We start from the raw sequence: 18,202 nt of genomic DNA on the forward strand, positions 1-18,202 counted from the left end.
CCGAGGTACTGCTGTATTCCATGAGAAGGGTCTCAGCTAGGAATAATAATAATAATAATAATAATAATAATAATAATAATAATAATGCTGTATTGTTTTTAACACTCAATTGGAAGCCGCCCAGAGTGGCTGGGGAAACTCAGCCAGATGGGCGGGGTATAATTAATAAATTATTATTATTATTATTATTACCTGTTGGATCAGGCCAGTGGCCCAGCAGCATCCTGTTCTCACAGTGGCCAACCAGATTCACCGATGAGAAGTCTGCAAGCAGGATCCATGCACCAGATATGCCTCCCTCCTTGCAGTTTCTGGCATTCAGAAGCACTGCTGCCTGCAGAGCATAGCGCTCCTGGCTAGTAGCCCTCGACAGCCCCCCCTCCACGAATCTGTCCAATCCTCTTTTAAAGCCATCCAAGTCTGATGGCCGTCACCGCCTCCTGTGGCAGGGAGTTCCACAGGTTAACTGCACTGCGTGAATAAGTTCTCCATCGTTCCTGTCCTGGATCTCCCAACATTCAGCTCCGTCGCGTCCCCCACAAGGTCAAGTGATCTTTACAGAGGTCATCGCATATATCTCATCACAATGAAGTCAGGATTGCGAGCTCTGAGTAACATTCTCCCCATCTTTAGTGGAAATGCCCTCAGGCCTCATTATTCTGGACCCCTAAAATACCAAGAAATCTCTAAAGTCATTAGACCACCGGCTCAGGCTTTCCCTCAATTGCAATGACTGAACAGGTCACAGAAAGCCTCTCCTCCTTTCAGAGGGGAGGTGTTGTGAGCGGGAGCCGTTTCCCGAGTTAGCAGGGGGGTTTCCAGCCCCTGCTCAGCTGCCCTGGCTGCCCTGCTGTGGCCCCTGGCAGCCAACCAATCGGGCGGAGGCTTGGGGGCGGAGTTTAGCCGCTCAAATGTGGCTGTGGCAGTGCTTCCCCCTCATTGCGCAGCTGGTTTTCGTCAGATCACTCACCCACCCTCCCTTTAGTTCATCGTTTTGTTTCTGACCTTGCTATGGACCTGTGGTTGGTCGCCTTTGTTGCCCAAGGGACCTGGTAGGAATTTTATCCAGCTGGCAAATTTGCAGTGGCCACTTGGTTTTTCGCCTAGGTAAAGAGACCCCTGACCATTAGCTCCAGTCGTGGCCGGCTCTGGGGTTGCGGCACTCACCTCGCTTTACTGGCCGAGGGAGCCGGCGTACAGCTTCCGGGTCATGTGGCCAGCAGGACTAAGCCGCTTCTGGCGAACCAGAGCAGTGCACGCAAATGCCGTTTACCTTCCCGCCAGAGTGGTACCTATTTATCTACTTGCACTTTGACGTGCTTTCAAACTGCTAGGTTGGCAGGAGCTGGGACCGAGCAACGGGAGCTCACCCCGTCGTGGGATTCAAACCGCTGACCTTCTGATCGGCAAGTCCTAGGCTCTGTGGTTTAACACACAGCGCCACCCGCGTCCTGCCACCCACGTTTTTCACCTATCTCGTAGCAAATTGCCACAACTTTTTGGGTATTGGTGGTTAGGCATTGGAATATGTTTGTGTATTGGAGGGCAGGGTGTGGCCATCGCCTACCCCTCCACTTTTTGGGTGTTCCATTAAAGGAATCTGGCGGTCGTGGATCCTGTCCGATGCCCTTGCTGGTGGCTAGGGCCATGGCACGACCCCCAATGACATCAGGGGGAGCTTACAGTTGTATTTGCATCAACATTCTCCTCCTACTGGTGGTTAATTAATTAAGTAATTTCGTTGTCCCCGAGAGGGGGCAATGACAATAAAGATATTATTATTATTATTATTATTATTATTATTATTATTATTATTATTATTATCCCTTGTTAGACTCACCCCTTCCTGAGGGGGTGGAGTCACGCTCTGTTGTTTCATCCAGGGTCTAAGCCAATACCACTCACAGGCTGTTACCAATAAAGTTGTGGTCTTTTTTAGCCCATTAACCTAATATACTGCGTCCTGGTGTCTTTCTTATCCTCAAGCGGGTCCTCGACTCACAACAGTGGAATCAGAGAGATGGAAGGAACCACGAGGTTCAACAGCCGGCAATGCAGAAGTCTTTTTGCCCAATGTGGGGTTCAAACTCATGACCTGAGATAAAGAGTCTCATGCTTTACCAACTGAGCTATCCTTTTACAGATAGGTAGCCGTGTTGGTCTGCCATAGTCAAAACAAAAAATTCCTTCCAGTAGCACCTTAAAGACCAACTAAGTTAGTTCTAGGTATGAGCTTTCGTGTGCATGCACACTTCTTCAGATACACTGAAACAGAAGTCACCAGACCCTTCTATATAGTGAGAAGGTGGGGAGGGGTATTACTCAGAAGGGTGGTGGGAATGGGTGATTGGCAGATAGCTGTGATGAGCCTGTTGACGACTCTTAACGACTGCAATAGGTCTTACAGGAAAAAGCAAGGGGTGAAAAGGTGAAAAATGGCTTTGTCATGTATAATGAGATAAGAATCCAATGTCTTTGTTCAGACCTAATGAGATAAGAATCCAATGTCTTTGTTATTTTTCACCTTCTCACCCCTTGCTTTTTCCTGTAAGACCTATTGCAGTCATTAAGAGTCGTCAACAGGCTCATCACAGCTATCTGCCAATCACCCATTCCCACCCCCCTTCTGAGTAATACCCCTCCCCACCTTCTCACTATATAGAAGGGTCTGGGGACTTCTGTTTCAGTGTATCTGAAGAAGTGTGCATGCACACGAAAGCTCATACCTAGAACTAACTTAGTTGGTCTTTAAGGTGCTACTGGAAGGAATTTTTACATGAAAACTGTGTGTTTCTTTTGGAAGATCCAGAATGCTTTTAGGTCAAGCTGGAAGGTGTGCAGAGGAGGACAAACAAGAAGATGATGGGTCTGGAAACCAAACCTTATGAGGAACGGTTGAAGGAGCAGGGGATGTTTAGCCTGGAAAAGAGGAGACTGAGAGGAGATAGGAGGTAAAGGTAAAGGTAAAGGGACCCCTGAGCATTAGGTCTAGTCGTGGCCGACTCTGGGGTTGCGGTGCTCATCTCGCTTTATTGGCCGAGGGAGCCGGCGTACAGCTTCCGGGTCATGTGGCCAGCATGACTAAGCCGCTTCTGGCAAACCAGAGCAGCGCACGGAAACGCCGTTTACCTTCCCGCTGGAGCTGGACCTATTTATCTACTTGCACTTTGACGCAGTGGCGTAGCGTGGGGGGTGCAGGGGGGGCCGGCCGCACCGGGCGCAACATCTGGGGGGGCGCGCTCGCCGCCTCCGGAGACGCCGAAGAGCCTCGGGCGCAGGCTATAGCAGAGCCCCATGTCTCGCGGGACTGACGAGCTGTGCGCGCGTCCGGGCTGAAGGCATCCGGCAGGCAGCGGCTCTTAGCGCTCGCCGCGGTCCCCGCGCGTCAGGGCCGCGGAGGGCACGCCAGGCAGCCCCTCCTCACAGCCCCGCCGCCGCCGCTGCAGCTGCTGGGCCATGTTGCATTTTCCTCGCCTCTCTGCCCTCCTCCTCCTCCAGGCAAGCAGCGTCGTTTGGGCGGCAGTGCCAGCGGCAACTCGCCTCAGATCACCTGACACGGACCCGCCGCCGCCACCGCCGTGGCTACCTTACCGTAAATACCCCAGCCCAGGCAGCAGCAAGAAGAAGCTGGCAGTGGCGGCAGGTTAGGGGTTAGGGGCGCAAATTACTTGCCTTGTCCCGGGTGCTGACAACCCACGCTACGTCACTGCTTTGACGTGCTTTCGAACTGCTAGGTTGGCAGGAGCAGGGATTGAGCAACGGGAGCTCACCCCATTGTGGGGATTTGAACCACCGACCTTCTGATCGGCAAGCCCTAGGTTCTGTGGTTTAACCCACAGCGCCACCCACGTCCCAAGGGATAGGATGCCCATCTTTAAATATCTGAAGGGCTGTCACCTGAATGATGGAGCAAGCTTGTTTTCTCCTGCTCCAGAGGGTAGGACTCGAACCCATGGCTTCAGGTTACAAGAAAGGAGATTCTGACTAAACAGCAGGAAGAACTTTCCGGCAGTTTAAGAGTCATTTTACAGTGGAATGGTCTCCCTTGGGAGATTATGGGGTCTCCTTCCTTGGAGATTTTAAAGCAGAGGTTGGAAGGCCATCTGTCAGGGATGATTAAGCTGAGATTCCTGCATTGCAGGGGGTTGGACTAGATGACCCTCGGGGTTCCCTTACAGCTTTACAATTTTAAGATTCTGTGATGTAACACTTCTGGGTTGTTAAGAAAGGCTGTTTTGTTTTGTTTCAACCAGCGGCTGTTGAGTGCCAATCCCGAGCAAACAGGCCTACAAGCCAGAAAGGAAAAAGCGGAAAACCCCCCCTGTGAATATTTGTAAGGTCCTGGGGGAACAGGGAAATGTCAACAACGCTTTGCAAAAGAAAGAAAGAAAGAAAAGGGCTTTGCAATTTAACGCCCGACTCCAACGCACACAGCAAATTAGCGCTAATGTGAGATGAGTGGAGTGATACCCGCAGAGGGATTTATTCTGCTGAACTGAGCGTCACTGCTCTCCGGAGACTGGAGGAAAGCGAAGGAGCGTTTAAAGCTGCGCAGATTAGTTTTGAAGAAGCGCTATGGGGGGGTGGGGATGGGGGGAAGTGTGACTTAATTGCTCGTGGTGCTAATTAGGATTGCTATTGATTCGCTGGAAGGTGGCAGCGCCTTCAGGGCAGGAGCCCAGGGCTGCTCTCACCAGAGCGGGCAAGGAATGCCTTGCAGTGTTGCAGAAATAAGGTTGGTGTATTCAGAAGAAATGGAGAATAATGCATCTGTCCTGACCAGACAGAAGGACTGTTTTGGGGGACAGGGGGCGGGCAGGTGTGGGGGCCTCGCTGATCCTGAGTGGGGTAACTGCAGATTTGCGCCCCCTAACCCGCGCAAATCCACGGGTTAGGGGGCGCAAATCCGTGGGTTAGGGGGCGCAAATTACTTGCCTTGCCCCGGGTGCTGACAACCCACGCTACGCCACTGGGTAACTGTGTCCCTAAAGGATCAGGTGCACAGCCTGGGTGTCATTTTGGACTCGCATCTGTCCATGGAGGCAGAGGTCAATTCTGTGTCCAGGGCAGCTGTTTACCAGCTCCATCTGAGACCCTCCCTTGCCTGCTCCCTGTCTCCCAGAGTGGTCCATGTTCTGGTCATAGCTGTCAACTTTCAGATTTGAAAATAAGGGATCAGCAGCCTCGAAAATAAGGGATCAGCAGCCTCACCTGTCCCAGGGACAGTCTATGGGATATCTAACAATCCGGGATAGCAGCTGGAAGCAGTGGGAAACGGCGCTGGAATAAGGGAATTTCCTGCAAGAAAAGGGAAGGTTGACAGCTATGGTTCTGGTTTTGTCCCTCTTGGACTACTGCCATGCGCTCTACGTGGGGCTACCTTTGAAGGTGACTCAGAAACAACAACTAATCCACAATGCAGCAGCTAGACTGGGGACTGGGAGTGGCCGCCAAGACCATATAACACTGGTCCTAAAGGATCTTAACTGGCTCCCAGTACATTTCCGAGCACAATTCAAAGTGTTGGTGCTGACCTTTAAAGCCCTAAACGGCATCAGTCCAGTATATCTGAAGGAGCATCTCCACCCCCATCGTTCTGCCCGGACACAGAGGTCCAGCTCCGAGGGCCTTCTGGTGGTTCCCTCCCTGCGAGAAGCGAAGCTACAGGGAACCAGGCAGAGGGTCTTCTCGGTGGTGGCGCCCGTCCTGTGGAAAGCCCTCCCATCAGATGTCAAGGAATTAAAAAACTATCTGACTTTTAGAAGACATCAGAAGGCCACCCTCTATTGGGAAGTTTTAATGTTTGAACTGCCTTGGCCCCATATGCCTGAAGGAGCGTCCCCATTTTTGATGGCTATCCTAGCTGCTCTCAGTCTCTTCTTTTCCAGGCTAAACATATTCAGCTCCTTCAACTGTTCCTCATAAGGCTTCATTTCCAAACCCCTTATCCCCTTGGTTGCCCTCCTCTGCACACCTTCCTGCTTGTACACACACTGAATTTTTTTTGGGGGGGGGGATATATGAATGTTTAAATTGGTTCTTTAGAAGGATTTTACGAATGTGGCCTAAATTAGAAAGGTCCATTAAGTTCAATGAGTGTGATGAGTCTTTAATACAAGGGAGCCCGGCTGGATCAAACCACCTGGCAATCCAACAGATAACTTCTGATACCCTTGGGGAGAGGGAACAAAACTGGGCTTGCATGCGAAACCTGCTTGTTCCAGCAATTACTATTTGGAGATAGACTATTCCTGAACAAGAAGGTTCTATTTAGACACCATGGCTACCAGCAGTTGACTCCTCCTCTTCAATAGTCTACCAATTTCCACTAAAATAAGGCCCACAACTGTGCTCTCTGAGTTTTGAATTGTTAAATTGTATGGCTTTTCCGAAGAGATCAATTCAGTTTGGCAAAATTTTATCCCATCACTTGTGTCTGTAATCAATGCACGAATTGCAGTGCCCCCTGCAAATACCTATCTGCCTGCTGCCTGCCCTGCTTCTATAGCTGACTAAAACACTGGCCACTGCCACATCTTGTGGCACTGAGTTCCGCAGGTGAACTGTGTGGCCTGAGTAAAGAAAGTTCACGGTTTTCAGCAAAACCCTTCAGTGCAAATCTCTGCAGGCAAAAAAGGAAGGGGGGTGGAGGGAGAAGGAAAGGAAAAGAGAGAGAATAACCTCCTCCCCGACCTTGGAAAAGAACCAGCATGGAGCGTGGTGGATTTTGGGAGATGCACTGGAAGTTAGCAGAGAAGAGGGTGCTTTGGAGTGGCATGCAGGGAGTAAGACTGGGATAGAGGAATGCAGAAATTTGCCCCCAAGAGGGGAAAAAACTAAAGGAACAGAAAGACCCAGACAAGCCTGACTACGCCAAGCAATGTTAAGAGGAGGAATTTAGGATTGCTGCTTTCTTTCTTTCTATGCATCCTGCACAGCTAGAACTGGTGGACCCCCAGACCTCCGTCCCCAGCTCTATCCAGCCCTCCTTGCCCAGGGAAGGGTAGCGGTGGTTGTGAACCGTTGAACATTTTGCTCGGAACATCGGAAAAGGATGTGAGGGGTGGCGGGGAAATCTGCAGAGTCAGGAGGGGGGCCACCCCAGAGTCATCTAGTCCAACCCCGCAACTGCAATGCAGGATGCACATCGTGGAAAATCTGACTGCTTCCCAGGAAAGGACTTTCAATGGCACTATGTTGCTTTCGCTAGATCAGCTTTGCTAGCTTGCAAAGATTCAGTTTTATATTGTTCTCAGTTCTATTATAATTTAATTGCTTCCCCCCCCCCCAACTGCTATCTCTGATAGATCTTTAGCTTTCTGCATTTTCTCTGCGTTGGTTTTAATTTTGAGTCCCGGTCCCAGGGGAAAAGGTGGGCCGTACATAACGATGGTGATGCTTTAGTTGCGATTCCTGCATTGCAGGGGGGTTGGACTAGATGACCTTTGGAGTCCCCTTCCAATTCTATGATTCGATGATGACGATGATAAACAGGGGTGGGAAGATTTAGCTGCCTGGCGGTTCTGTCTCTCCCCCCCCCAACCCCCCCAAAATCTGTGATTCCTGCATTGCAGGGGTTGGACTAGATGGCCCTAAGGGTCCCTGCAGTTCTATGGTTCTGTGAAAAGCAGGCATCACTGGGCCAGGAAGGGATCAAAGTCTCCTCTGGCTCTCCTCTGGCAGTGGGTGTGCATGCGTGCTTGAATCATGCAGCCTTCTCGGTTCCCTTCACGGCTGAGTGTGGCCTGTCTCACTGCTTCCTCGCACAGAGGAAACCAGGCAGCCCTGAAAAAAATCCACGGCGTGCTGGCAGAGTTCCTGGTGCTCACGAAAGGGCTTCCGGGGTGCTTCTCCATCTTGGCATCTAAGGGGGTTCTTCCTCAACCACCAGCCACCCATCCTGCTGTGCCCAGAAGAGAACGAGGGAGCAGAAGACAGGGCCCACCCCCCTCTTCGCTCCGCTCTCAAGGTTGAATGCCTGCCTGGCAGCCGTGATAAATTTCCAGGAAATGACAGCGCTGCCTCGGGACAGCTTAAAGGCTGAGGATTTATGGGGGCACCAGCTTTTGTGGATGAAAGGCCACTTTGTCAGATGTGGGGTGGGTTTGGAGGAGGTGGGCAGGAAGGGGGAATTGGGTTTTAGCCCATGTTTGCCATGCTCAGAGTAGGCCCATTGAAAATGAGGGAGGTGGCTAATCTTCCCCTGCGGCAGTTTCCAGAATCTGGTATTCAGGAGCTCAGACACTGGACCCAAAACATTGCCAACATGGCAAGGGTTCAGCTATAGCCATCTCCTGCTCTGTAGTTTTAGTCTAATCTTCTTTTCATACACTCGTAGAGTCGGAAAGGATGCTGGAATCTCAGCAAAAGCATCCATCACAGATGGCCATCCCACCTCTGCTTATAAACCTTCAAAGTCAACCACCTCCCAAGGGGAATTGTTCCACTGTTGTACAGCTCTTGCATTCAGAAGGTTCTCCCTGATGTTTAGTTGGAATGTCTTTTCTTGTAACACAAATCCGTTGTTTCAGTCCTGCCCTTCAGAGCAGGGGAAAACAAGCTTGTTCCCTCTTCCATGTGACAGCCCTGAATATATTTGAAGGTGGCCATCATATCTCCTCTCAGTCTTCTCTTTATTGGGCTGCACTGGGTATAATTCCCTCAACCGTTCCTCATAAGGCTTGGTCTCCAGACCCTTGATCATCTTGGCCGCCCTCCTCTGCACACCTACCAGTTTGCCAACATCCTTCTTAAATTGTGGTGCCCAGAATTGCACACAGGATTCCAGGTTGTGGGATGTGAAACACAAGAGCAGTCAAGTACAACATTGCTAGAGTGAACATGTTTGCGCATGGGGAGGAATGTTTGTCCAGCCAGCAGGTCAACTTCCTGTTTCCTTCTGGGCTGGGACAGACTTCCTCTGCATGTAACTAGAGGTGGGTGTGGCCTCACCTGTGCAGGTAATGACCAAAGCACAGGGCAGGGCAGCCATCTCTCTCTCTATGATTACATGCTCTCTATGACTACATGCAACCAAAGATGCTCTCCTGACCAAGAGAGGACAAAGGGACTGTCTCCTTATGGGATAGTTTCCAGGTGTATGTTACTTTTCTAAGCTAAGTCTGCCTTCTGGGATCCGATTGTGAACAGAATGTGAGTAAACTGTTTTTATACTTTTATAGAAGACTGTGTCGTGTCTTATCTTTTATGAGGGAATAAGGGGGAAATAGCAGAACAGTTATTATAGAGGCTTTAGCGAGCCTGAGCAAACGCATCCGCTGTGAGTTTAAAAGGGGGAATGTTACTCCGCTAAATTGTGAATTTGTGTTAACACAAGTTGGAAAGGCTATAATCAAACAATATACCCTTTCCGGCATCCCTGAACATCCCCACGCAGGTGTGGTCTGACCAAGGCAGAATAGAGCAGTTCTGTTTCTTCCCTTGATTTGGACACTTGACTTCTCGTTATACAACCTAGAATAGCATTCACTTTAGTATCACACTGTTCACTCATATTTAGCTTGTGGCCCACTAAGACCTCAGATCCTTTTCACAGGTACAGCCAGGAACCCCCCATCCTGTATTTGTGCATCTCGTTCTTCCAGATGGATAATACCTAAGAAATATATCCTCTCTTAGTTTCTATACCCATCCCTACAGCCAGCCAGGCAAGAACACCGAAGGGAGGGAGCAAAGCAGTGGTGAGCGATTGGAGTGGTCCAAGGAGAGGAGGATGTGGCCTAGAGATTATCCTGAGGGTCAGACAGAGAGGCATTTATCCCCAGGCCTAAGGTTCACTGCCCTTGCAGTAAGGTTTCCTAAGCTAATGGACATCTATCATTATCTGGTGTTCTGGAAGGTTTCATCATGATGCAGTTTTGAAGGGAGAGGGTCTGAGACAGTTCCTTCAATGCAGACTTGCACACATCACAAACGAGGAAGATGGGGACGAAACAATTTAAGTAAATTGCATGTGTGTGCCGTGCAAAATTTAGACATGAAGGATGACAAGGGCAAGATCTTGCATGCATGTGTTGTTTTCTCTTGAGAAAGAAGGACCAATCATCTAGGAATGCAAACATCTTAAGATGGGAGGGGTTGAATGGGGAGAATTTTGGAAGATATAAAGCTTTTTGGAGGAGTAATTTCTCTGGACGGGAAGGTTGAGGTGGTGATGTGAAAATAGGAAGGAAGGAAGGAAGGAAGGAAGGAAGGAAGGAAGGAAGGAAGGAAGGAAGGATAGACAGACATATGGATGAATGGATTGATGGACAAAGCTTCCTTCCGAAAGCTAGATTAGCTTTGGGATTCTGTTCAAAGTTCACAACCACCAGCAGCACCCAGGGTTTCCTCTACCCCAGACCCCCCCCCCAGACGACACCCCAAACTGCCAATCCCACAAGCTGCAGCTAATCTTAAATTCTGAGCAAGTCTTGGCCTCCGTGCAAGGGTTGCGTCTACCCGGCTGCTAGCCAATTGGAACTCACAGTTTGTCCCTACGAGAAGCACAGCGGTTTCGAGAGGAGGAAAAACAACAACAACAACAACAGCACGTTATTGAGCAGTTTCCAGGCCAGAGGAAAAACAGGGCAAAAGGTCCAGAAAGCAAACGACACACACGAATGGCACAGAGACGAACGCAGGGGGGGGGGGGGAGGCTGCCGGAAAGTGTGGGGCACCCTCCTGGGTCCGAGACAGCCGAGGGGAAAGCCCAGATCTGGTGCAAAGAGGGAGGGGTGAATTTGTTTCTGTTTCCCATGATTTCTCCCAAGTCTTAAGCTCAGTTCTCCAGGCATTTGACGCCTGAGATGTGTGCTTTCAGGACCTTATTCCTGTGACCATAATCAGATTTAACTGTTTTTAATCAGATGTCAAACAGATAAACAATATATGACTTTTGGAAGACACCTGAAGACAGCCCTGCACAGGGAAGATTTTAATGTTTGGGCTTTTATTGTGTTTCCAATATTTTGTTGGAGCTGCTCAGAGTGGCTGGGTGGCATGTAAATAAAATTATTATTATTTATAATAATTCATTATTTATAATTTATTATTATTTATAATAATTTATAATTTATTATTATTTATAATAATTATGGGTGTTGTATAATAATAATAATAATAATAATAATAATTCTGAACTTTAAATGGCTGTAATCTGCCCTGGAACCTGCCGGTGAAGAGCAGGAAATAAATAAATACTACTAATATACTACTAGTAGTAATAGTTTTATTTTTATCTTGTTTTAATGCCCTCATACCAATTTGCCAGTACTCTAGTGCAAATTTCTCCTTATACACATTTTCTTAAATGCAATTTTTGCCTGATGCAGAAACGTTTTTGAGAAGACTTTCCTGCAATATTAATGAATTTTATTTATTGTTTTCACTAACTTTCCCTCCCTTTCCATTCATTACTTGGCAGGAGAGCTTCACTGCAAAACTGCGATAAGTGCAAATTTTGAAGTATGGTTGAAGTAACAGTTTGCTTACTGTTTCCAAAAGGATGAATTAGATACAGGCTTGCATTAAAAGCCCAACAGCACCAAAATTCCTCCTCTGACCCGCTGCTACTGTGTGCATTTGAAAATAGGCTGAATATATTGAAATGTGCCAAATTCACCTCGGCTTCCATCCGACAGCGTTGCCTGCTATTTTTGAACAGCATCACAAATTTTAATCTATGGGACAAACTTTGTGGGGGGTTTGGGGGGCCTTTCTTGTAGTTGCATTGCTTTAAACTGTTTTTAATATTGCATTTTAATATTACTGTTGTGTGTTAATTGTTATAACCCTGCTCTGGGACTTTAGGGAGAAGGGTGGTAATAAATTGATAAATGAGGAGATAATAAAAAATGTTTGATTATACCAAAACAAAAACCCTGAAGCTTTTTTCCTAGAGATTATATGGACAGAATCCCCCCCCCCAAAAAAAAGATAGTTGAGTTGTTTATGTATGTAACACAGCAGCTAGGATTCTTTATGCACAGAAATGGAAAGATGAAGAAGTTCCCACAGAAGAAAAATGGATAAGAAAAGTGATGGTTTGTGATGAATCAGAAAAGCCAACAGCTAAGAGAACTTAATGACGACTGCTTTGTGGAATTATAGACACATTTTCCAGGCTATTCAAAGAAATATTATAATTCAATGAATTTGTGAGCAGGATTTGAACTATGAGCAACAGAAATAATTAGACATTATTGTATTATGGTTAGGATATAAAAGATGCAGTAATGAGATAGAATGAAAACCCCCTACAGAAAATGAAATGCAATGTTGATAAAAGAAAAAGAATAATTTGCACTGGAACTTTATGTGAAATTTGTGGACATTTAATATTATACACACACTGCGTCTACTGCTACTACTAATGATAGTGGTATTATTATTATATTTTGCTTGTGATAATGCAGGTCTTTGAGTGAATTAATGCCTTTTTATCCCTTTGCAGCTACGCTGCATCTTTGTACTTCCAGGCTGTGATGCTTTGTGGTTTGCTTTTTTTAGTCTTCGTTATTCCACACGGCCTTTTTTCTTCTTTATTATGCTTGCACTTGGGATTTTTGGGTTAACAAATCAGTAAAAAAGTGAAAGGAAGGGGCGGAAATGATGGGATATCTCCATCCTGGAGAAAGCAGAGAGATTTGAACTCAGCACCAAGCAAACCCAACGAGCTCAACGGGTGCAGGAACCTGGTTTTCCCCTCGGCTGTGGCAGGGGGCACCAAAGACCCCCTCGGCGAGTGCCATCCTTTCCCCTGCTATGCCCTCCTCGGCAGGAGTAGAAGAACCGGGACTTACCTCTCGCACACACGGACCGTCCAGGCAGCGATAATCCAGGAGGAGATGCTGAAGACCAGGAGGACCGTCCCGGGGCAGATGGTCATGAGGGTCTTCATGACGAAGCGGGTGTTGAAGTTGATCTTGTTGAGGGCCCCGATGCTCCGCGAAGAGGCGTCGGTGAAGAGTTTGCTGTGGAGGAGCATGACCCGCCCGATCAAGTAGAGGCGTAGGAACATCGGAATGGAGAGAATGATGTCCACGTCGGTGTTGGCCTCCGAGGTGGCGTACGTGAACGCCAGGCGGGTCGTCCACGTGAAGAAGTACTGGCCCGGGATGGGATGGATGGCGCAGACCAGGAGCTCCAAGGTGATGAAGAAGATGCGCTCGTAGGTCATGGCGATGCGCCAGTCGTCCGCTCCGTTGTCCACCATGAACAGCTGTGAAAAGGGAGGGATAGTGTTCAGGCCAGGTTTGCGGGTAAAAAAACCACACCCCGTCATGGTCAATTATGGTGGGCACAAGCGGCATAGCGTGGGTTGTCAGCACCCGGGGCAAGGCAAGTAATTTGTGCCCCCTAACCCAGGGCAAGGCAAGTAATTTGCGCCCCTAAACCCTAACCTGCTGCCGCTGCCAGCTTCTTCTTGCTGCTGCCTGGGCTGGGGTATTTACAGTAAGGTAGCCACGGCGGCGGCGGCGGATCCGTGTCAGGTGATCTGGGGCGAGTTGCCGCTGGCGCTGCCGCCCAAACGACGCCGCTTGCCCGGAGGAGGAGGAGGGCAGAGAGGCGAGGGAAATGCAACATGGCCCAGCAGCTGCAGCGGCGGCGGCGAGCGCTGTGAGGAGGGGCTGCCTGTCACACCCTCCGCAGCCATGATGCACGGGGACCGCGACGAGCACTGAGAGCCACTGCCTGCTGGACGCCTTCAGCCCGGACGCGCGGACAGCTGGTCGGTTCCGCGAGACATGGGGCTCTGCTACAGCCTGCGCCCGAGGCTCTTCGGCGACTCTGGAGGCGGCGAGCGCGCCCCCCCAGATGTTGCGCCCGGTGCGGCCGGCTCCCCCTGCACCCCCCACGCTATGCCACTGGTGGGCACTTACTTGGCATGGGCCCTTTGCAACCAAAGAAATGCACATGGTAAGTAGCCAATTCTCGATCTTACTTAATGGTGGCTCTTGAGTCTTTTATACATTTTATGTGTTTAATAGGTATTGATTAGCAAAGTTTTGTGGATGATTGCTTCCCCCTCTTATGATTCTATTGTCTAACAAAGAAAAAGGGTAAAGGACCCCTGGACGGTTAAGTCCAGTCAAAGGCGCTTATGGGGTTGCAGTGCTCATCTCGCTTTCAGGCCGAGGGAGCCGGCGTTTGTCCACAGACAACTTTCCGGGTCATGAGGCCAACATGACTAAACTGCTTCTGGTGCAATGGGACACCATGACGGAAACCAGTTGCACGGAAACGCCGTTTACCTTCCCGCCACAGTGGTACCTATTTATCTACTTGCACTGGTGTGCTTTTGAACTGCTAGGTTGGCAGGAGCTGGGACAGAGCAACGGGAGCTCACCCCGTCACGGGGATTTGAACTGCCGACTTTCTGATCAGCAAGGCCAAGAGGCTCAGTGGTTTGGACCACCTGCGTCTAAATTGTCTAAATTATGCCAATATAGGCTGAATGAAGAAGAAGAAGAAGAAGAAGAAGAAGAAGAAGAAGAAGAAGAAGAAGAAGAAGAAGAGCAAGAACAAGACCACCACCACCAACAACAACAGATGATTGATAGATGTTAAATAGATATCCCCCCCCCCAAGAGTGACACTTACAATTTTGTGGTTCGGATTGAGGGGCATGGGCATCTCCCAACCTTTTCCTGCTACTCCCCCCCAAATATTAATAACTGCAAGACCCCATGCTCTTCCTTCTATGCGGTTGAGACGCTCGCATTCACCACAACCCCATTGATTCATTTCTTAAGGGCGCAATCTATCCTCCACTCACCTGGGAGTGAGACCCATTGAATTCCGAGGGATGCACACCTGAGCAGGTGTGGAAAAGATGGAGCCATAAATCAGGGCGGGACTGGGAAGGGCTGGATGATCAGCTCACTTAAAAAACCCTTAAACAGGTCTGGTCGTGCAAATTTTGGACACGCAGAAGCATGAAACTCAAGGGAGTTTAAGAACGCAAACAGAAACCGAGATGGAATAATGTGGTTTAGTGTGTATGGTTTTCAAGGTCTGCCTGGCACCTCAGAACGTTGAGTTTCGTCGAGTGCAGAGTTGTGCCCTCTCCATCTATCAGTGAAGGGCAGAGCAAGGTCAAAGAGCCTCTCAGCCTTTGACTCAGGATCTGTTTGTTCCAGGGCCTACCTGCACCCCCTTGAAAATGTCCTCCTCTTCTGCCTCACCTCTGCAGGGCTGAGGGTCAGTTCCTCAGTCCTCTGACGCAGCCCATAAAAACATTTTAATGGGAAAACTCTCCCTGCTGTTTAGTGGCGGGTGCTAGATGCCTGTGAGGTGTCACAAGCGGGCGCCTCGACATTCGGCAACGGCACTGGCGCCAGCTGGGGCTGCTCAACTGAGTAATGGCTCCGGGCTGCAGCAGCCCCAAAGTCAGACCTGCCCCATCTGTTCCTCATTAGCGGAAACAGCAGCAGCACCCAAAGCAAAACCCTCCCAAATTGCTCCCACCTATGGACAAGACATTTCATCTATGTTATACCTTCTTGGTTTCTCCCATTCCAGACCCTCCCAGTGTCCCTATTTTCCAAGGACAGTCCCAGATTTTCAGAAGCCATCCCGGTTTCGGATTTGATCCTGGAATGTCCCAGTTTTCCTTAAAGGTAAAGGGACCCCTGACCATTAGGTCCAGTCGTGACCGACTCTGGGGTTGTGGCGCTCATCTCGCTCTATTGACCGAGGGAGCCGGCGTACAGCTTCCGGGTCATGTGGCCAGCATGACCAAGCCGCTTCTGGCGAACCAGAGCAGCGCACGGAAACGCCGTTTACCTTCCCGCCAGAGCGGTACCTATTTATCTCCTTGAACTTTGACGTGCTTTCGAACTGTTAGGTGGGCAGGACCAGGGACTGAGCAACGGGAGCTCACCCCGTTGCGGGGATTTGAACCGCCGTCCTTCTGATCAGCAAGTCCTAGGCTCTGTGGTTTAACCCACAGTGCCGCCCATGTCGCTTAGTTTTCCTTAGGATGTCCCTATTTTCATCAGAGAAATTTGGGAGGGTATACCATTTTGCTTGTTCCGTTTTAGCATCCTTGAAAACCACAGCCACCTTTCTCCTAATACAGGCAGGTTCCTGTTGCCATTTTGCTTAGTATATTGTTTCATAGAACTATAGAGCTGGAAGGGTCCCCAGAGGGTCATCTAGCTCAACCCCCTGCGATGAAGGAAGATTGTTGTTGCTGCTGCAAATAACTGTCGCAGACAGCTTTCCTCCATCATGTTGCTAGAGTTCTACGGCGTTATCCAAGGAGGAGCTGAATGCTGGACAGTTCAGGCTAGGCGAAAGAAAATGCTTCTTCACACAGACACAGGGCGTAGTTAAACTGTGGAACTGCAGGCAGTAATGGCTGCCAACCTAGATTGTTTTAAAAGAGGATTAGACAAATTCACAGAGGAGAAGACTACCAATGGCAAGTAGCCATGATGTTTGCTGTGTTGCTGTCTCCATGATGTTGGGCAAAAGATTCCTGCATTGCAGAGGGTTGGACGCTGTGGTCCCTTCCAACTCTTTAAGAAGCCTGGGTGATACATATTCAATGCTAACCATACTCATGGTAGACATGTTGAAATGTCTAACTCCAGCCCAGTCATGTCAGTAGGTCTAAAACTGGGTGAGGCCATCAGGCATCAACTCCAGCGAAGTTTCACTGCAACTCCATGATTCTCCCAAGCAAGGCGTATAATAGTAATAATAATAATAATAATAATAATAATAATAATAATAATAATATTATTTTATTTATACCCCGCCCTCCCCAGCCAAGGCCGGGCTCAGAGTGGCTTACAAGCAATAATAAAAACAAGATGAATGATTACAAACTTAAAAACAAAAATAAAATACAACATTAAAATAATGGAACATTAAAATATTAAAATGTAGCCTCATCGCAGGAGGAGAAGGAAAAGAGAAAAAAAGAGAGAGGGAGGGAGGGAATCAAATTGGCTCCAAGCCAAAGGCCAGGCGGAACAACTCTGTCTTACAGGCCCTGCGGAAAGAAATCAGATCCTGCAGGGCCCTGGTCTCATGAGGCAGAGCGTTCCACCAGACCGGAGCCAGTGTAGAGAAGGCCCTGGCTCTGATTGAAGCCAATCTGATTTCCTTATGGCCTGGGATCACTAGGGTGTTGTTATTTATGGACCTTGAGGCTCTCCGTGGGGCATACCAGGAGAGGCAGTCCCGTAGGTACGAGGGTCCTAGGCCGTGAAGGGCTTTAAAGGTCAAAAGCAGCACCTTAAATCTGACCCTGTACTCCACCGGGAGCCAGTGCAGTTTGAAAAGCACTGGGTGAATATGCTCCCATGGCAGAGACCCCGTGAGGAGCCTTGCTGCAGCATTCTGCACCCGCTGGAGTTTCTGGGACAGCTTCAAGGGCAGCCCCACGTAGAGCGAATTACAGTAGTCAAGCCTGGAGATGACCGTCGTATACTGTATTGTATAAGATAAGAATTTATGTTAAATGATTGTTGGAAATGATATGTTAAAAAACCAATAAAAATGTATTAAAAAAAACAACCCTAAATGTCTCAGGCCCCTTCCTGACAGATCAGCAGAGGGGGCCCTTTTGGACGTTCCTCCACCCTCAGAGGCTTGAGGGGTGGCAGCCCAGGAGAGGGCCTTCTTTGTGGTGGCCCCAAGGTGTGGGGCTCCCCCCCTGGTGTGTCTGGTATCTACATTGCACAGCTTCCAGAGAATCCTGAAGACACACCTCTTTAACTATGGTTTTTGACATTTGAGGCTCAATCAGCAGAGCGTGGGACTCCTGATCTCAGGGTTGTGGGTTCGAGCCCCATGTTGGGCAAAAGATTCCTGCATTTCACAGGGTTGCACTAGATGACCCTTGTAGCCAACTCTACAGTTTGTGATTCTATGTTTTTAGGACCCACCTTATTCCTGGGATTGCAAGTCGTTTAAAACCATTTTTAACATCGTGTTTCAATTGGTCTTGGACCACAGGGAGGAGGGCAGGTGATAATACTACTACTACTAATAATAATAATTAAAAATTTTATTTATACCCCACCCTCCCCGGCCAGAGATGGACTCAGGGCAGCTAACACCAATAAAATCAGAGTAAAAGCATAATAGGGGAAAGAAAAAGAAAAAAATTATAAAATACAGGTTAAAATGCAATTTAAAATGCAGCCTCATTTTAAAAGTAGCTGATAAATCAAGACCATAAGGG

General features: G+C 48.7%; 1 protein-coding gene across 2 annotated transcripts in view; it reads right to left on the reverse strand.

The window, feature by feature from the left end:
• The window catches only part of KCNN1 (potassium calcium-activated channel subfamily N member 1), a 90,279-nt gene that overhangs the window by 18,011 nt on the left and 54,066 nt on the right, over positions 1-18,202 (reverse strand). For both annotated transcript variants that reach the window (XM_081846246.1, XM_081846247.1), the window contains exon 4: positions 12,804-13,222. In XM_081846246.1, coding sequence (XP_081702372.1) covers positions 12,804-13,222 — 419 coding nt within the window. The remainder of the gene's footprint in view (positions 1-12,803; positions 13,223-18,202) is intronic.

The sequence above is a fragment of the Podarcis erhardii genome (assembly GCF_964252035.2).
Source record: "Podarcis erhardii genome assembly, chromosome: 18".
NCBI classification, from domain to species: Eukaryota; Metazoa; Chordata; class Lepidosauria; order Squamata; family Lacertidae; genus Podarcis; species Podarcis erhardii.